Consider the following 15,795-nt stretch of genomic DNA (forward strand, 5'->3'; position numbering starts at 1 on the left):
AAGTTCCACTTTTTAGGTTTTTACACACTTGCTGAAAAATGCTCAGTTAATCGATTAACAACTGGTCTTAATCGATTAACCAATAACAGAAACATAATGACCAGTTCAGCAACTTGCAAAGTTATTAACCAACACACAAACAGATTTACAATAGATACTTTTATGCAAGATTAACAAGAACATAGCAAGGAACAAGTATGCAAAATATTAGTTCCAGATTCGCATTAAAACAACTTGAAACATAAAAGAGAAAAGGATTGCGCAGCGATTTTATCCTGGTTCGTTTTGCTGTCTACTGCAAAACTACATCCAGTCATCCCCTCTGATTTGGGAGATTTTCCTTCTTCACTATGAAAACCACTGTACATTACATACACGCTTCCAAATACAAAACTTGAATGCTCCCTTCTTGGAACCCAAAGAACTTCGTCACCCTTGGTTTGACCTTTCCCAAAACCGCCTCCCAAGAAAACCTTTCTTACGCGATTCGGCCTCAGCCAAGGTATCGCTCTTTATCCCAAGACCTCCAAGTCTTTGTGTGAAGAACACCTTACCTAACCACAGCTAGGATTTTCCCAATCCTTTTACAACAATGCTTTGAGCTATGAATGAGTACTTAATACTCGAATATTACAATGAAAAACAAAGCCTAAAATCTAAGCAAGAACTTCACAAGACGTCCTAGTCTAATATTAATGTTCATGCATGAGGTTTCTGAAAATATGCAATCAAAAAGATCTATCTCTTTTTCTTCCAAGAAAACACAAGAATATGCAAGAAAGCTTTTCAAAGAAACATGTAATATGAATATGAAATCTAAAGCCTTAGCATTATCCAAACTTTCTCCTAATTCAACACTTTCTAATAGATTCTAACAATGAAGATCTATATCTTTTTCTCTATGTTTTTCTCTCTTTTTTTCTACATTTTCTTACTTCGCCGTTTATGCAATTAGCCAGTATTTATACAAAACTGATTTTGGCTCTTAAAAACGGTTTTTCAGTTATGCTGTTGAAACAGCATAAAAACATACATGTTAATCGATTAAGCCATGAGGTTAATCGATTAACCAGTGTATTTTTAATACATGATTAAATGGTAAACTACTTATATGATATATGCTCATGCAATACATGATTTCCAAAATATAATACCTTTAATGCACAAAATCAATGTATATAAATGCATGGACCTAATTATCATATATTTCTAGAAGATGTCTCATTTTTAATGGATTGATTATTTTGATAAGTCTTGTGAGACTCACACCTAGGTTTACCTAACCTAGACTCAATATCTATGGCAAGCATCTTAGACTTCTAAAAAGATAATAAAGAATTATAACATAAGTCTAATAAGACACCACTTGAGCCTTCGGCATGTTGATTGTTGAGCCATCTTCAAGCTTTAGCTAATTCCTTGTCTTCATCAAAACATGGGCAAACATTGCTAATGCAATCCTTGACACTTTGCACTCTCACGACCGGGTCAGGCTAAAAATCCCGGATTTAATAAAAAGTACCTAAAATGATATCCAAACCCTATAAATTTCCAGGCTTTGGCGGACCGGCCTGACCGGGCATGCCCGTTTTGATAGCTCTAGTTGTGAGTATCAACAAATTCTACAGACACATCCTTCTTTTGGACATGGTCCCTAAGGAAGTGATGTCTTATATCAATGTGTTTGGTTCTAGAATGCGTAGCAGGATTCTTTATGAGGTTTATAGCACTTGTATTGTCACATTTTAAAGGAATGCACCCCGAGTCTAAGCCATAATCTCGTAATTGTTGTTTGAGCCATAACACTTGGGCACAACAACTACCTGTTGCTATATATTCATTTTCAGCAGCGCTTATAACAACACATGCTTGTTTCTTGCAAGACCAAGAGACTAAAGCATTTCCCAAAATATCACAAGTACCACTTGTACTTTTCCTCTCTGATTTTGTACCCAACAAAATATGAATCTGAATATCCAACCAAATCACATATACTTCCTTTTGGATATCACAACCTAATGTTAGATGTACCCTTAAGATATTTCATGATTCTCTTAACGGCAACTAAATGTGATTCTTTTGGTTTAGATTGATAGTATGCACACAGACATATACTAAACATGATATCAGGTCTACTGGTAGTTAAATATAAAAGAGATCCAATCATACCTCTATGCTTTGATATTTCAATGTTTTTTCTTGCTTCATCTATATCAATGTAAGTACCGGATCCTATAGGAGTAGCTATTGGCTTGCAGTCATCCATGTCAAATCTTTTTAGCAAGTCTCTGCAATATTTGGATTGACTTACGAAAATGTCATTATCAAGTTGCTTGATTTGAATTCCAAGGAAGTAATTTAACTTCCCCATCATGGACATTTCAAACTCTCCTTGCATCATTTTGCCAAATTCACTACACAAAACCTCAATAGTAGAACCAAAAATAATATCATCTACATAAATTTGAACAAGTAGAGTATGATGATTTATTCTTTTTATAAAGAGTGTAGTGTCGACCTTTCCTTTGTTGAAACCTTTTTCAAGTAGAAATTTAGTTAGACGATGATACCATGTACGAGAAGCTTGTTTTAAGCCATGGAGAGTTTTCTTTAATTTGTACACATAAGAAGGGTGTTTCTAATCTTCAAAACCAGGAGGTTGTTCAACAAACACTTCTTCTTGAATGTAGCCGTTCAGGAAAGCACTCTTTACGTCCATTTGATATAACTGAAAATTTAAAGAGCATGCATATGCATGTAATAGCCTAATAGCTTCAAGTCTAGCAACCGGAGCGAAGGTTTCATCAAAGTCTACACCTTCTTCCTGATTGTATCCTTGGGCTACTAGTCTAGCTTTATTTCTAACAATAATACCATTTTCATCATATTTATTATGAAATACCCACCGAGTTCCAATAACATGCCTGGTTTTCGGTCTAGGAACAAGTTCCCAAACTTCATTTCTCTCAAACTAGTTTAATTCTTCTTGCATAGCAAGAATCTAGTGTTCATCCTCGATTACTTCATCAATATTGGAGGTCTCTATTTGCGAGACGAAGGTTATGTTTAGACATGCTTTATCAAGCATTCGTCGGGTAGTGATACCCGTATTTAATTTAGTAATAATGTTATCAATAGGATGATCTCGATGAGTTATCCATTCTTTTGGTAAATCTATATGAATATGCGCCTCTTGAGATGGTAGGTTATCATTCATTTTCAAATGCTCAGTATCAGTTGTAGGTTCAATAATAGAAATTTCATTTGAGGATGAACTTGACAATTCCTCCTCATCAAGAGTTAATCCATCCTTTATCTCAGGATTGGTTTCATCAAAAGATACATGAATGGACTCTTTCATGACTAGATTTCTTTTATTAAAGACTCTCTAAGCTTTACTCGTAAGAGAGTAGTAGCCTAGGAAGATGCCTTCATCAGCTTTTGCATCAAATTTGCCTAAGTTATCCTTATCATTATTCAAAACAAAGCATTTACAAACAAATACATGTAAATGAGAAATGTTTAGTTTTCTATCTTTGAAGAGTTCATAAGGGGTTTTCTTAAGAATTTGTCTTATAAGAACTCGATTTGAAACATAACATGCAGTACTTACTGCATCAGCCTAGAAATATTTTAGAAGGTTAGTTTCATTCAACATTGTACGGGCCAGTTCTTCTAAAGACTGATTCTTTCTCTCTACAACACAATTTTGTTGTGGTGTTCTAGGAGCAGAAAAATTGTGACTGGTGCCAACATCATCATAGAATTCTTCAAAAGAAGAGTTTTGAAATTCTCCCCAATGATCATTTCTTATAGCAGCAAGCTTTAGTGATTTTTCATTTTGGACTCTTTTAGCATAAACTCTAAAGGATTTGAATGCCTCATTCTTATGAACTAAGAAGAGTGTTCAAGTGTATCTCGAAAAATCATCTACTATAATAAGAGCATAGTAGTTACCACCATAAATTTTTGTCCGTGAGGGGCTTAACAAGTCCATATGTAATAACTACAATGGTCTATCGGAAGAAACTATATGCTTAGGTTTGAAAGAGGTTTTTGTTTGTTTACCCATTTGACAAGCACTACATAGTTTGTCTTTAACAAACTTCACTTTGGGTAAACCAACAACTAAATCTTTCTTAATAATATTATTTAAACGGTCCATATATATATGAGCAATTCTCTTATGCCAAACCCATGCATCATGATTATCATTTACAACTCAACACGTTATTGGTAAAGATAAATCTATGTCAATCATATATATATTATTTATCCTTTTACCAACAAGTTTAGAGTTTTGAGATTTCTTACTTTCAGTGATGCACTTATCTGGGTAGAATGCCACATAGAAGCCTCTGTCACATAATTGACTTATGCTTAGAACGTTGTGCTTGAGTCCTTCAACATATAGTACACCTTCTATAGTTGTTGAGGGTGGCTTGATGATTCTACCAACTCCAAGAATTTTTCCCTTGTTGTTATCACTATAAGTGACATATCCTTTGTCCCTTAGAGTGAGGACAGAGAACTTCTTTCTATCGCTCGTCATGTGTTTTGAGCAGCTTCTATTCAACTACCATAAATTGCAGGCGGCTCTCAAATTTTCCTACAAAACAAATTAAAAATATTTTCTAGGTACCCAATGTGATTTGGGTCCTGTGGGGTTAGCACCTTTTTCTATCCATTTGTATTGGTCAGATGACACACCATATTTTCTAATATGACAAGTGTTAGACGTGTGACCAATTTTATCACAGTAAGAACAAGTGGGTAGATGTTTATGTGTCCAAGATTTTATTTTAAAAATAGGATTAATATGGACACTTTCTTTATAAAACTTTATAGTGATTCCCATGATTGTTTTTCCTAAGACATTCTCATTTTTAGTCACACGACTATTTGCATAGCCAAGACCTCTATGGTCTGTTGAATGTCTTTAGACTTTTATGGTCTTGTCTAAATTATGACTGCTCTTGTTGAGTTTATTAAGTTCAAGACTTAATTTGAAACTTTAGTTTCAAGAGCAACACATTTTTGACATGAGAAAGAAGTGGGTTTTTCAATATCTTTCTTTAGAACTTTGTTATGGCTTTCCAAAATAAAAATTTCAATTTTCTGTTTCAGGAAAATTTTGGAAAGCTTAACACATTCTTGATGTAAATCATTGAAAGCATTTTGTAACTCATCATACGAAAAATATCATTTGGTTCAGAGCTACTAACCTCATAATCATCATTTGAATTGTGTGAAGCCATCAAGGAAATATGTGATTGCTCCTTAATTCTAAGTTCTGCATTTGAACCATCACCTTTATCTTCTAATATAGCATTTGTTCTTCTACGCTTCTTTTTCTTCTTTCTTTTGAAAGTATGGTGCTTTTTCAGGGTTGGACAAGCACATTCAAGATGATCTGGTTTTCTGCATATAGAGCACATAGAATTTTGCTTTGATGTTGATGATTCACCATTCTTTATAGACCTTTTTACTTCTTTGGTTCCATATATCTTTTCTAGAATGTCCCAAATTTCTTTCGATGTTTTGCAACTTGACACTCTAAGGAATTCTTTTTCGTCTAGAGTCGACACAAGAATGTTTTTGGCTTTAAGGTTGTATTGTACTTTTTTTTTTATCTTCAACGGTCCATGAACATTTTGGTTTTGGTTGTTTAACCCCATTAACAACTATGTATGGTATGAACAGAACTTCTTCCATTGAGTCTCATATATCTAAGTCTTGAGATTCTATTAAGATTCTTATTCTGATTTTCCAAAAATCATAGCACTCTCAAACAAACCTTGGAGGGTGGTTGATGTTGGAACCTTCTCCTAGGAATGATCTTTAGGTCATCTTCAATATAGGATCAGACTTGAGAAGAACTTACTCAAAAAATATCTCTTGTGTCAATTGTAAGACTGAGATTGCAACTAAGAGGGAGGTGAATTAGTTGACTTAAAATAGTGATCACTTTTTCTGCAAATTCAAGAGTTAAAGTATAGCGGAAAATATATGCAGAAAATTAACAAGTAAAATCAAAGAGATAAGGGAGAAGAGAATAAACAAGGATTTTTATACTAGTTCACCTTCTTCTCTACCGAAGGCTACGTCTAGTACTCTTGCAGCACAAGAGATTTTTTCACTAAAGATTATGAGTTGCAATTACAATATCTCACCCTAGGATCTCTATGTACCTTACACACCTCTTAATCCTTATTCACCATTGGAAAACACATTTCCAAGTGATTCTAATCCCCTTTCTTATCACACGTCGTGAAAGAAAGTATTCTGCAATAATAATGAAGAATGTTCAACAATGACGGAATTGCCTTTACAAGTATGAAAGTGATTTAACTTGCAATCCAATCAACTCTTTGTATATTTAGTAATAATGCTCTTTATAAGTTTGTAAACTTGAAACACTTTCAATTTAAGCAACTTCAGAAAAATCAATTTTGAAAGTTTAAGAACTTATTGCCAAAAGTGCAAAAAATAATTTTAGAATATGTGTAAGAGCTTTTGAAATTTGTATGAGAGTTGTGTATATGTTGTGTGCAGTGATTGTGAGATTTAATGCCTTTATATAGGATTTTCAATCAGCCAAAATGTCTGTTTGAAATGGTAGGAATTGATTGAAATGAAACCATGTCTTTTGGGTTGAAACTCATTCACTTTGAATTTGAAAGTCTGATGCAACAACTCTTAGTAATCGATTACATTATTGAGTAGTCGATTACTCAAATGTTATATCCACTAATCATTTATTTTCGAATTAGAGTAATCGACTACTCAACTCTAATAACACTGGTAATCTGTTACTCAAAGACATAATGAATTACTCTGATCAATTTTAAGTTGGATAACTATTTTCTCACACTCGTAACCTGTTACTTAGATGAAGTAAAGTGTTACACATTATTTTTGAAAATTGTTTTAAGTATTTTAAAGTATTTCAATTTTCTTTTAAAAATAGTTTGAGCATTACTACTACTGTATAATTAAGAGTATAGGATAGAAGTACATATTTTAGACTTAGACTAAAAGTCTTGAATATCTTGAAGCTAGAATCTCCATTGTCTTCGTAAGTATTCTTTCTTTTCTTCTTTTTGGTAATGTTGGTGTCTTCATCAAAACCGTGTTAATGTCAGGAGCTAAGATCTTCTTCGCATTATTCACTAGTCTTTTTAACGTTATATATCATTACGATTCGTTTGGCCAATTAGTCAATGAATTGATTTTTGGTGAAACATTTGTTAATCTTGTCATTGGAACAATAATCATTTAGATAGAAATGTTCTTGAGGAAACTAAATATCTAGTCCTTTTTTGGGTACATAACTAAAGATGACAATAAGGATTACTCTTATCAAAAAAAATAAGGATGACAATAGTTATTGTGGAACTACTTATTTACTAAAGAATACAAAAGATCATATAGTAATTATATTTTTATGCTAAAATAAATACAATAATAACGTAAATTTAAGATAAGAAGCATAATAGAATTTTATATTATTATCATTATGATTATCACTTTATTATTATTATTATTACTATATTTATATAGGTTAAGATATTATTTGATTTTAAAATATACTATTTATATATAGGTTATTTTGTTTTACTCTTATTATTATATAACTTTGTTTCTTTATATAATTCATATTATTCTCGGAAGTTTATAAAATAGTAGAAAATGATATTTGTTATTATAGGATTGATTGAAATATTAATTGTAATAAGATTTAAAAAAATTCAATTGCTATCAAGGGTTAATAAATTATTTGAAGAAAAAAATATCATCTTTAATAAAAATAAGAATTAGAATTAATTGATTGATGGAAATTAGGTTGGGATATAAAAAAAGGTAAGAGAATAAACCTTATAGTTTTAGATTTTAGTCGCTAAATATAAAAACCCACCAGCTAGAGAAGATAGAATATGAGGAAGAAGAGAGAGAACAAAAGGAAAGCTAGGAAAGAGAAAATAATTTTCCATCAACTATAAGCAACATTAGGAACCCTAAACTTCCATAAAATGATAACTGGATATTGATATTTTGATTCATCTCATTTTATTATATGTATCATCATTTTTTTATCACATTACACTAGGAAAGTTTTATTGGTGTTAAACTTGGTAGTTGATTTCAGTCTGTTAGTTGTAATATTGTTTTCGTTAATCGATTAAAAGTTTAATTAATCGAGTAACTAGTAAGTTATTAGTTAGACATTGTAGTATATAAAGCTCTTATTCTTTGTAACTCATTTTCTATTCAATATCATTTTCTCATTCCTTCTTGTTCATCAAGAAGATCTCTCTTATCCATGGCTCCTACCATTTTCATATGGTATCGGAGCATAATTATCCTTCTAATAGCTTCTGCTTATGGCTCTATCATTCCAAGATTCTTCATTTGGCTTGCTCTGATTCTTTTTACATGGGTGTTGTTAATCAGTCATTTGCAGAATTTGTTCAATGCAGAATTTTTTGTCATTTCTTGAAGATTTGTTCACTGAGGAATTATTTTTTAGTGTTAAATTCAATAACTTCGAAGTTCTTGCCAATTTCTTGATTGAGAATCATAATCAACCATTCCATATTCTTCCATCCATCAACCTTTCCATCAACCTTTCTTCTTCTTTTTTTTGCAAGCTTTGCTTAGTCTTTTATTCTGTTTGCAAAAGCAACAAAATTTGAAGAATTTTATTCTTTGTAAGTCAAGTATGCAACACAAATGCAAGGTGAGAAATTTGAAGCAGAAGTCTCCATAGGGACTAAAATTCTTGATCAGGAGCAAGTGGATGAGTATCAATGCCAAGATACATTCTTGATAAGTATACATTTTTTATGATTCTCCCGAGAAGAAATGATTCCACTACAAAGCTTAAATGTCTTTAGCCATCACAGCAAAATCAGTATCTACATGTTCAGGTATCATGATTCAAGAGGCTACTTTCGATAGATGCAAGGGAACAAGAATCCGCTAGAAGATTGAAGAAGATGTGGGTTTGAGAAACATAGAAAAACCAAATTGGCTTTGCCTATTTTAGTTTTGCTAGGTGCTTGCATGGAAATTTGTATTGGTACACTCATGCCATCCATTTCAGTTCTTTCTTCTATTGAAGGGCTGAAAATCAAGGCAAAGATTACAAACAATAATATGGTGCCTCTTATTTCTTGTGTTCTAATGGTTGGATTCTTTGTTCATAAAAGGAAAGTGATTGAATTTATTAATGAATATAAAGGAGAATATCCTCTTTTCTCATGGTTGCAATGTATCAAGTGGGTACAAGAAACATTTTCTCTAGGTGGAGACAGTTCTGGACCTTATGATTTAGGAAGAGTATGTTCATAGATGTTATATGCAAAACAAATGGTGGCTATGGTTTGGCAGTAATCTCCAACTCTAGCAGATTGCACCTATGGCAGAAGATGGTGGCATGTACAAGTTGTCAAGATCACTATCATATTATTGTCTTATTCTTTATCATTTACCTCCAATTATTTCTCATTTCTTTATTATTCTAGTTTCTTTATCTCTCTCTTTCTCATTAAACACACAACATTATAGTGTGTAATTTTATTTTCCTTATTGAAGCAACGTATAAGGATCAAGATTAGAGTCCATCTCATTTCTCTCTTTCATCCGTTATAATTGGTTTGCTTCTGTCAAAAAGATGGTTAAGCATTAGATGAAATTGTTTCTGCCAAATGGTGGTTAAGCGTCAGTATTGCTTCACGTTCAAATTTCAAGCCTGAGAGACGAAGATTCACTCACCAGCAAGAGGAAGTATTAGAGTATGTGTGGTGTTTATCACAATCATTTCAAGCTTGGAATGATTGACACATTCCAGCTTGAGGGGATGTTAAAGTTGTTAGTTGATTTCAGTCTGTTAGTTGTAATATTGTTTTCGTTAATCGATTAAGAGTTTAATTAATTTATTAACTAGTTAGTTATTAGTTAGACATTATAGTATATAAAGGGTGATTCATTTATTCCTTGTAACTCATTTTCAATTCAATATCATTTTCTCATTCCTTATTGTTCATCAAGAAGATCTCTCTTATCCATGACTCATACCATTTTCACAATTGGATTAAATTTTTGAAATTTAAAAGAAAGTGCAATATGTCTGATAATATGAACTTGTTTGTCACAGACAAATATTCATAATATAATATAACATAATACATATATATATATATATATATAGCATAATATTTATCTATAACATACATAAATGTGAGTAACTTTCATTGAAAACTTTTACATGTACCACTTTCTGGAGAATTTTTTAAAATATTTTTACCTTTTTAAAAAATCATCATTTTATAGAATTTTAAATTTAATTTTATTCTAAAAATATATATTATATTATTATTTGATTTACTTTTAAGACTTGGCTTGTGATTATGTATCTATTATCCTACATATAATCTAACAAACCTCATATCAGATATGGTTATTCTTCTTTCTCCCACGGTAGTTAGGTAGAGAGCTATGCATTTTTATTATCATGTTAGTTTTGCTTTTTCTTTTTTTCATTATTGTTATTCTTTCTCCAAAAAAAATGTAGAGTTATATATAAGATTTTTCATTTCTTTCATGATTTACATTATTATTACTACTAATGTGCGGAAGCACTTTGTGCTTTATATTTGATTTTTTAGAATTAGAATGTATTTATTATATTCCATATACTTTATATTATAATTTTTTTGTATTTATGATAATGTTCCTTTTTAGGTGAGAGATATGGTTAATTATTAAGTTGGTGGTGACTTAAATAATGTTAAGGATGAAATAGGAAGTAAAAATTATACAATGATAGAAATTACCCTATGTTTTGGCTTTATATATAGATTATGTTGTTGGAGAAATTACTCTTCATCTGTAATCCATAGAGTAAACACGGAAGTCCTTATGACCATGGCTTTGTTCCCACAACCGAATGTGTATGCCCATACATACACCCAAATGGAACATCCATGGTCCAGACCGAAGAAACCCCAAATGAGTTCATGGTGAAGATGAAGAACATACCTTGTTGAGCCATTTCCAGAATCTCGAAGGTATGAGGGTGCGATGATCTTCCAGATGATAGAGTGTCTTACGGCTTTCCTTATGCTTCTCTAGAGGGGAATGAGAGAGCTTTCTTGAGTGTACCTTGCTTGCCTTAGCTTTTGGTTATGAGGAGAAACCTCATCCTTATACCTTATGAGCCTTATGGATGGGTGGATAGTGTTATCCTATCCTGGATAACACTATTCTCATCCTACCTTATTCTCCTTAACCTTTACACCTAAAAACCTGTTGCTCTACAAATGGGGACCATAACCCATAAAAGTAACCCCGTAGTGGTTACTACTTTAGTTGCAATAATTCTGATTCAGTCCCTTCATCAAATCAGAAATTGCCTGAAGGTATCTACACTTATTATTATTTCATGACACATATGCCCTTAGCCACCAAATTAATTACTTAAGATCATTTTATATTTTGGCTAATTACATAATGACTATAACACAATTATAGAATTATATTTGTGACCCATAAATTGTCAGAAATTCCAACAATAGAAAGCCAAGATGCATGAAAAGGGAAAGACAAACATGATCAGGTACTTTTGCAAAAAAATTAACATCAACATGACACAATTTTTTTTAAGGCATGGGACAATATTTTTAATGACAAAGGTAGATGCTATAGATTTATTTAGGGCTGTAAGAAATAGAGTACAACATTATTTGAAAACAATTTATTTATTGATAAGCATACTCATGCAGAAAAGCTTGAGTGCTCACATCTTTGTCTACACGTGTTTGAGACTATTGTTAAAATAGTTATTTTTTTTGTTAAGTGAAAATTTTATTAAAAAGAACAAAAATTACAAATAGGAAAAAATAAATATACAATTCTCGAAAATGAGATGATAAAAATATTACATGGTTCAAAAGAGATCCACTAAAATCCAATCTAACAAAACAACAATAATAATAGCACTCCAAGTATAAAATTGAATTAGAGATCTACTAAAACCAAAATATAATTGCACCTTTATATTTACCTTTAATCCAAAATGATGATTTTTGTTTACCTTTGTGTTAACTTATGTGAAGGGTATGGAGTTAAACTAAGGCGATTTGCAAATTCGTTAATTAATTGTAATGATATCATTCATCATATCATACTTAGTGACTTAAATCTATGAAAACAATCAACACGTATTTATACATGTTAATCTCTGAGGCAAGTGTACATTAGAAAAATAAGATAATTAGTTCTCCAATCCATAATTTTCCACTACAATTTACTCTTTTAAATTCATTATTGTCATGTTAGGATAAAGTATTAACCCCTACAAGAATTTAAAGTGAGATTAACTATTGTCTAGTAAAAACACACCATTTGTGCAAGAGTGGGCCAATCATAAGATCGCTAAAACAATGGCTTTAGATCTCAAATATGGTCCGTTCGTAAATAATAGACTTCAAACTATTTGTATTAATAATGTTATTGTTTTAAGACTAGTTGACTACATATTTTTCTTATAACATAATAATTATAAGACTATTTAAGTAGGGTAAATAGATTTTTTGTAATCTAAGACTTTATTATCTCATGAATCCTATTTTTTCCTATAAAAAATACAATGGAGAAACTTTAATAATTATTGATGAATTGATTGTAATTAAAATTGGTGATTCGCTTTGTCTAAATGCATGACATCTTCAAAAGGGCGGTTTACTGTATTATACTATAGTGAAATTTGAGAATAGTATATATATATGTAGCCCCATCTTTATAAGGGAATAGGTTATTTCTATGACATTAAGTATTTGGATGTGTCTTAATGTAATAATAAAGTTGTTTGTCTTATAATTTACAAGTAAAAAATTCTATGAATAAATTCTTCAGTTACAAGGATATGATAGTATGTACTTATCATCCTCAAAACCTATTAAATAGAAATCCCATACATTAGGCTATCAAATTTATTAAATAAAACTAATTAAAATAATTTAATTAATAAATTTTGACACAAAAAGGAGAATATAAAATTCTAAGTAATAAACAAATTTTAAATTTCTTTTTGTATTATGTACATATACCGAAGGTTCATCCTATTAGGAAGTAAGTACAGCTGGCTCACCTCATTCTTTTAATTAGTTTTGAAATGATACATTAATATTATATCAGAATGAAATAATAACTTATTTTATGTTGTTATTGACTAAAATATATCACTTCGTCATCGATCAAATGTAAGTCTTTCGCCTCATATAATATATTTTTATAAATGAGACATGTTGGAAGTAATTCTCACATCTCCTCCCTCATTTTACTAGGCACTATTCAAATAGTTATTGGATTATTTCCTTTATTGCTTATTGATTTTGAAATATCCCATTAATACATCGACCAAAACCTTCCCAATTTATCTCTCTCTTCAAAATTGACTTTATTTTACCATGTTCACAAGAGGGAGGTCGATCAATTATGTTCCATCAACTTGTGAATCTCTTGTAGTAGCCACAAGTTTCAATGAATGTTATACTCACTTTTAGAAATCTCCATTTTCCAAGTGAATCCATCATAACAAGTCCTTTAGACTTCAGATGTTGTTATTATTGAGTTGAGAACCCAACTCAAAGGGTAGTACTATCTAAGGGGCAACTCCAATGCCCTTATCATGAGGCTCAATTAAAAGCCGAACATGTGGGATATGAGCTTAAAGATTGTCTTAGGGTGACTTCGGGTCATCTAATTTGGGATTTTGCTTAAACTTGAAGAACAAGATAGCACCATGATACTCCCTACACTCGAGTTGTTAGATAATGAACTCTCATATAAATAGGGTGCAGCAGACACATGATTTGGGAGGACTCTAGTAATGGTTTTGATGAAGAGTTAGATGATGTATATGCCTTGTCTCGTCTTATGAAGACTCTTTCTGCATCTAGTATAGGTAAAACATACTCATTTCCGTTAGACCTAATTAACTCATGGAAATTATACAAGCCATGACACTAAAACACTAGAAAACCTTCATGTCATTGACACACAAAGTAAATACATCATTACGTATGGAGATCACTTGTCTTCAATTGTATCCCATTTTATGTCACAAGTCAATCATATATTAACACGTGGATAAAATAAAAATTTAAAAGCAAAAGGTAATAAGATGAAGCAATCTTATTGTTTTAAGACATGAAATGAAATATTATTTGAGACATGTGATATGTTTGGACTTGTGATCTCCATCTCCCTCTCTGCAACACTTGGCAACCAAAATTCTTCTAAAACTGCAAATGGATATCTTAAAAAGAATTAAAAAGGGATTTTAAAAAAGAATTAAAAAGGAAAAATACACAACTGTATGAAACCTTTTATCGTAAAAATAACAATACCCTGTGTGAAATGAAAGCAAAACAATTATCTCGCCATATTTTTATACTATCCACTCATTCACTGATTAACTAAAACATAATCTAATAAATTGTACAAAATAAGAATAAAATGTATAAAAGCAATTATCTCACCACCTCTATCCACCTAACTTAAAAGCCAAGTTCACATATCATTTTCCTTTCCAGAAAATAGCCGGTCCGATGATCGTTCTCCCACGTCATCTTTATTAAACTCAGTAACCTTCTTTGATATGTTGGAACCCGCTCTACTCATCCAACGAAACATTCTCCGATCCGACTGGTCCAACCGCTCGAGATTGTTCCTCCCACAGCCACTGCCAACACTTCGTGTCCTATAACCCCTCCTCTCACTACTCTCGGGTGTGAAAGCTACGCCTAAACTCTTCGTGCGGCTAAGCGTTGACGTCACCAATTGATTCCTCACCTCCTCCGGCAACCTCAACGTGAACCTCTCCAAATTCTCACCGCGTTGAACCAGCGAGTGAGAGCGTGGAAGCAAATTCGTGAATCTAAACCCAGTTGACCTTGATCTACGTGGACGGTTCTGATTAACCGAATTGTTATTACTCAACTTCGGAGACTCCTTCATCACTGTACCTTGTCTTCCACTGAATTCATCAACGTGGACCGGGTCCGGTTCCGGGTCGGTTTGATCCGGAAGTTGAATCGTCATAAAGGGAACAACTTCGCTTGGTGTGGAAACAAGGTTGGCGCGACAAACAGGGCATGTGGAGTGATTAACTAACCAAGCATCGATGCATTCAGCGTGAAACACGTGGTTACAAACTGGGATCAAACGCAGTTTTTCATCGTCTTGAAACTCGTTTAAGCACACGGCGCATTCTAGCGTGGCCATTCCTATCTTGAGGCTCTTCACGGTGGAGTATATGAAGGTTGGGAAGGTTTCAATTATCTCCCGGTCTAGGCCACGTGGCCGGTGGTTACTTCCGATAATTGGGATCGAAAGGTCGTGTCTTCCTCTCATTCTTCGCTCTGTGCACTGGCGAGTGTAGACAGAATGTTGGACATTCCCATAATGTATTCCCTTATGTTTCCCTTGCCTTGATACCTCATGGAAATCAAGTTTTGTAACAGAGTACTTGTTTCCGCCTTATCGCTCTTTACGAAGCGCTTTTCAATCTCAGCAAGGAAATCTTTGGCACTATTTATCTCATCCGAGATAGTACCCCTAAAGACTTCTAGAATGTCATGCTTAATGATCATCAGACTCATGCGATTAGAGCGATCCCACACTCATAATCCTTCCTCTCTTCAGAGGCACTGGATTCCAAAGGAGAAGGGGGTTGCTCTACCCTTAATGCATAGTCCAGATCCATGCAGCCAAGAACAATTTCCATGT

At 32.5% G+C, this 15,795-nt stretch overlaps 1 protein-coding gene across 1 annotated transcript; it reads right to left on the bottom strand.

The window, feature by feature from the left end:
- Positions 14,405–15,471, bottom strand: LOC109344712 (RING-H2 finger protein ATL11-like; the record flags this gene model as incomplete). The annotated part of the gene is made up of 1 exon (XM_019583463.1): positions 14,405–15,471. A coding segment is annotated over one exon (894 nt), but the record flags the coding sequence as incomplete, so codon positions are not given.

Source organism: Lupinus angustifolius, chromosome LG04, assembly GCF_001865875.1.
Source record: "Lupinus angustifolius cultivar Tanjil chromosome LG04, LupAngTanjil_v1.0, whole genome shotgun sequence".
In the NCBI taxonomy this organism is placed as follows: Eukaryota; Viridiplantae; Streptophyta; class Magnoliopsida; order Fabales; family Fabaceae; genus Lupinus; species Lupinus angustifolius.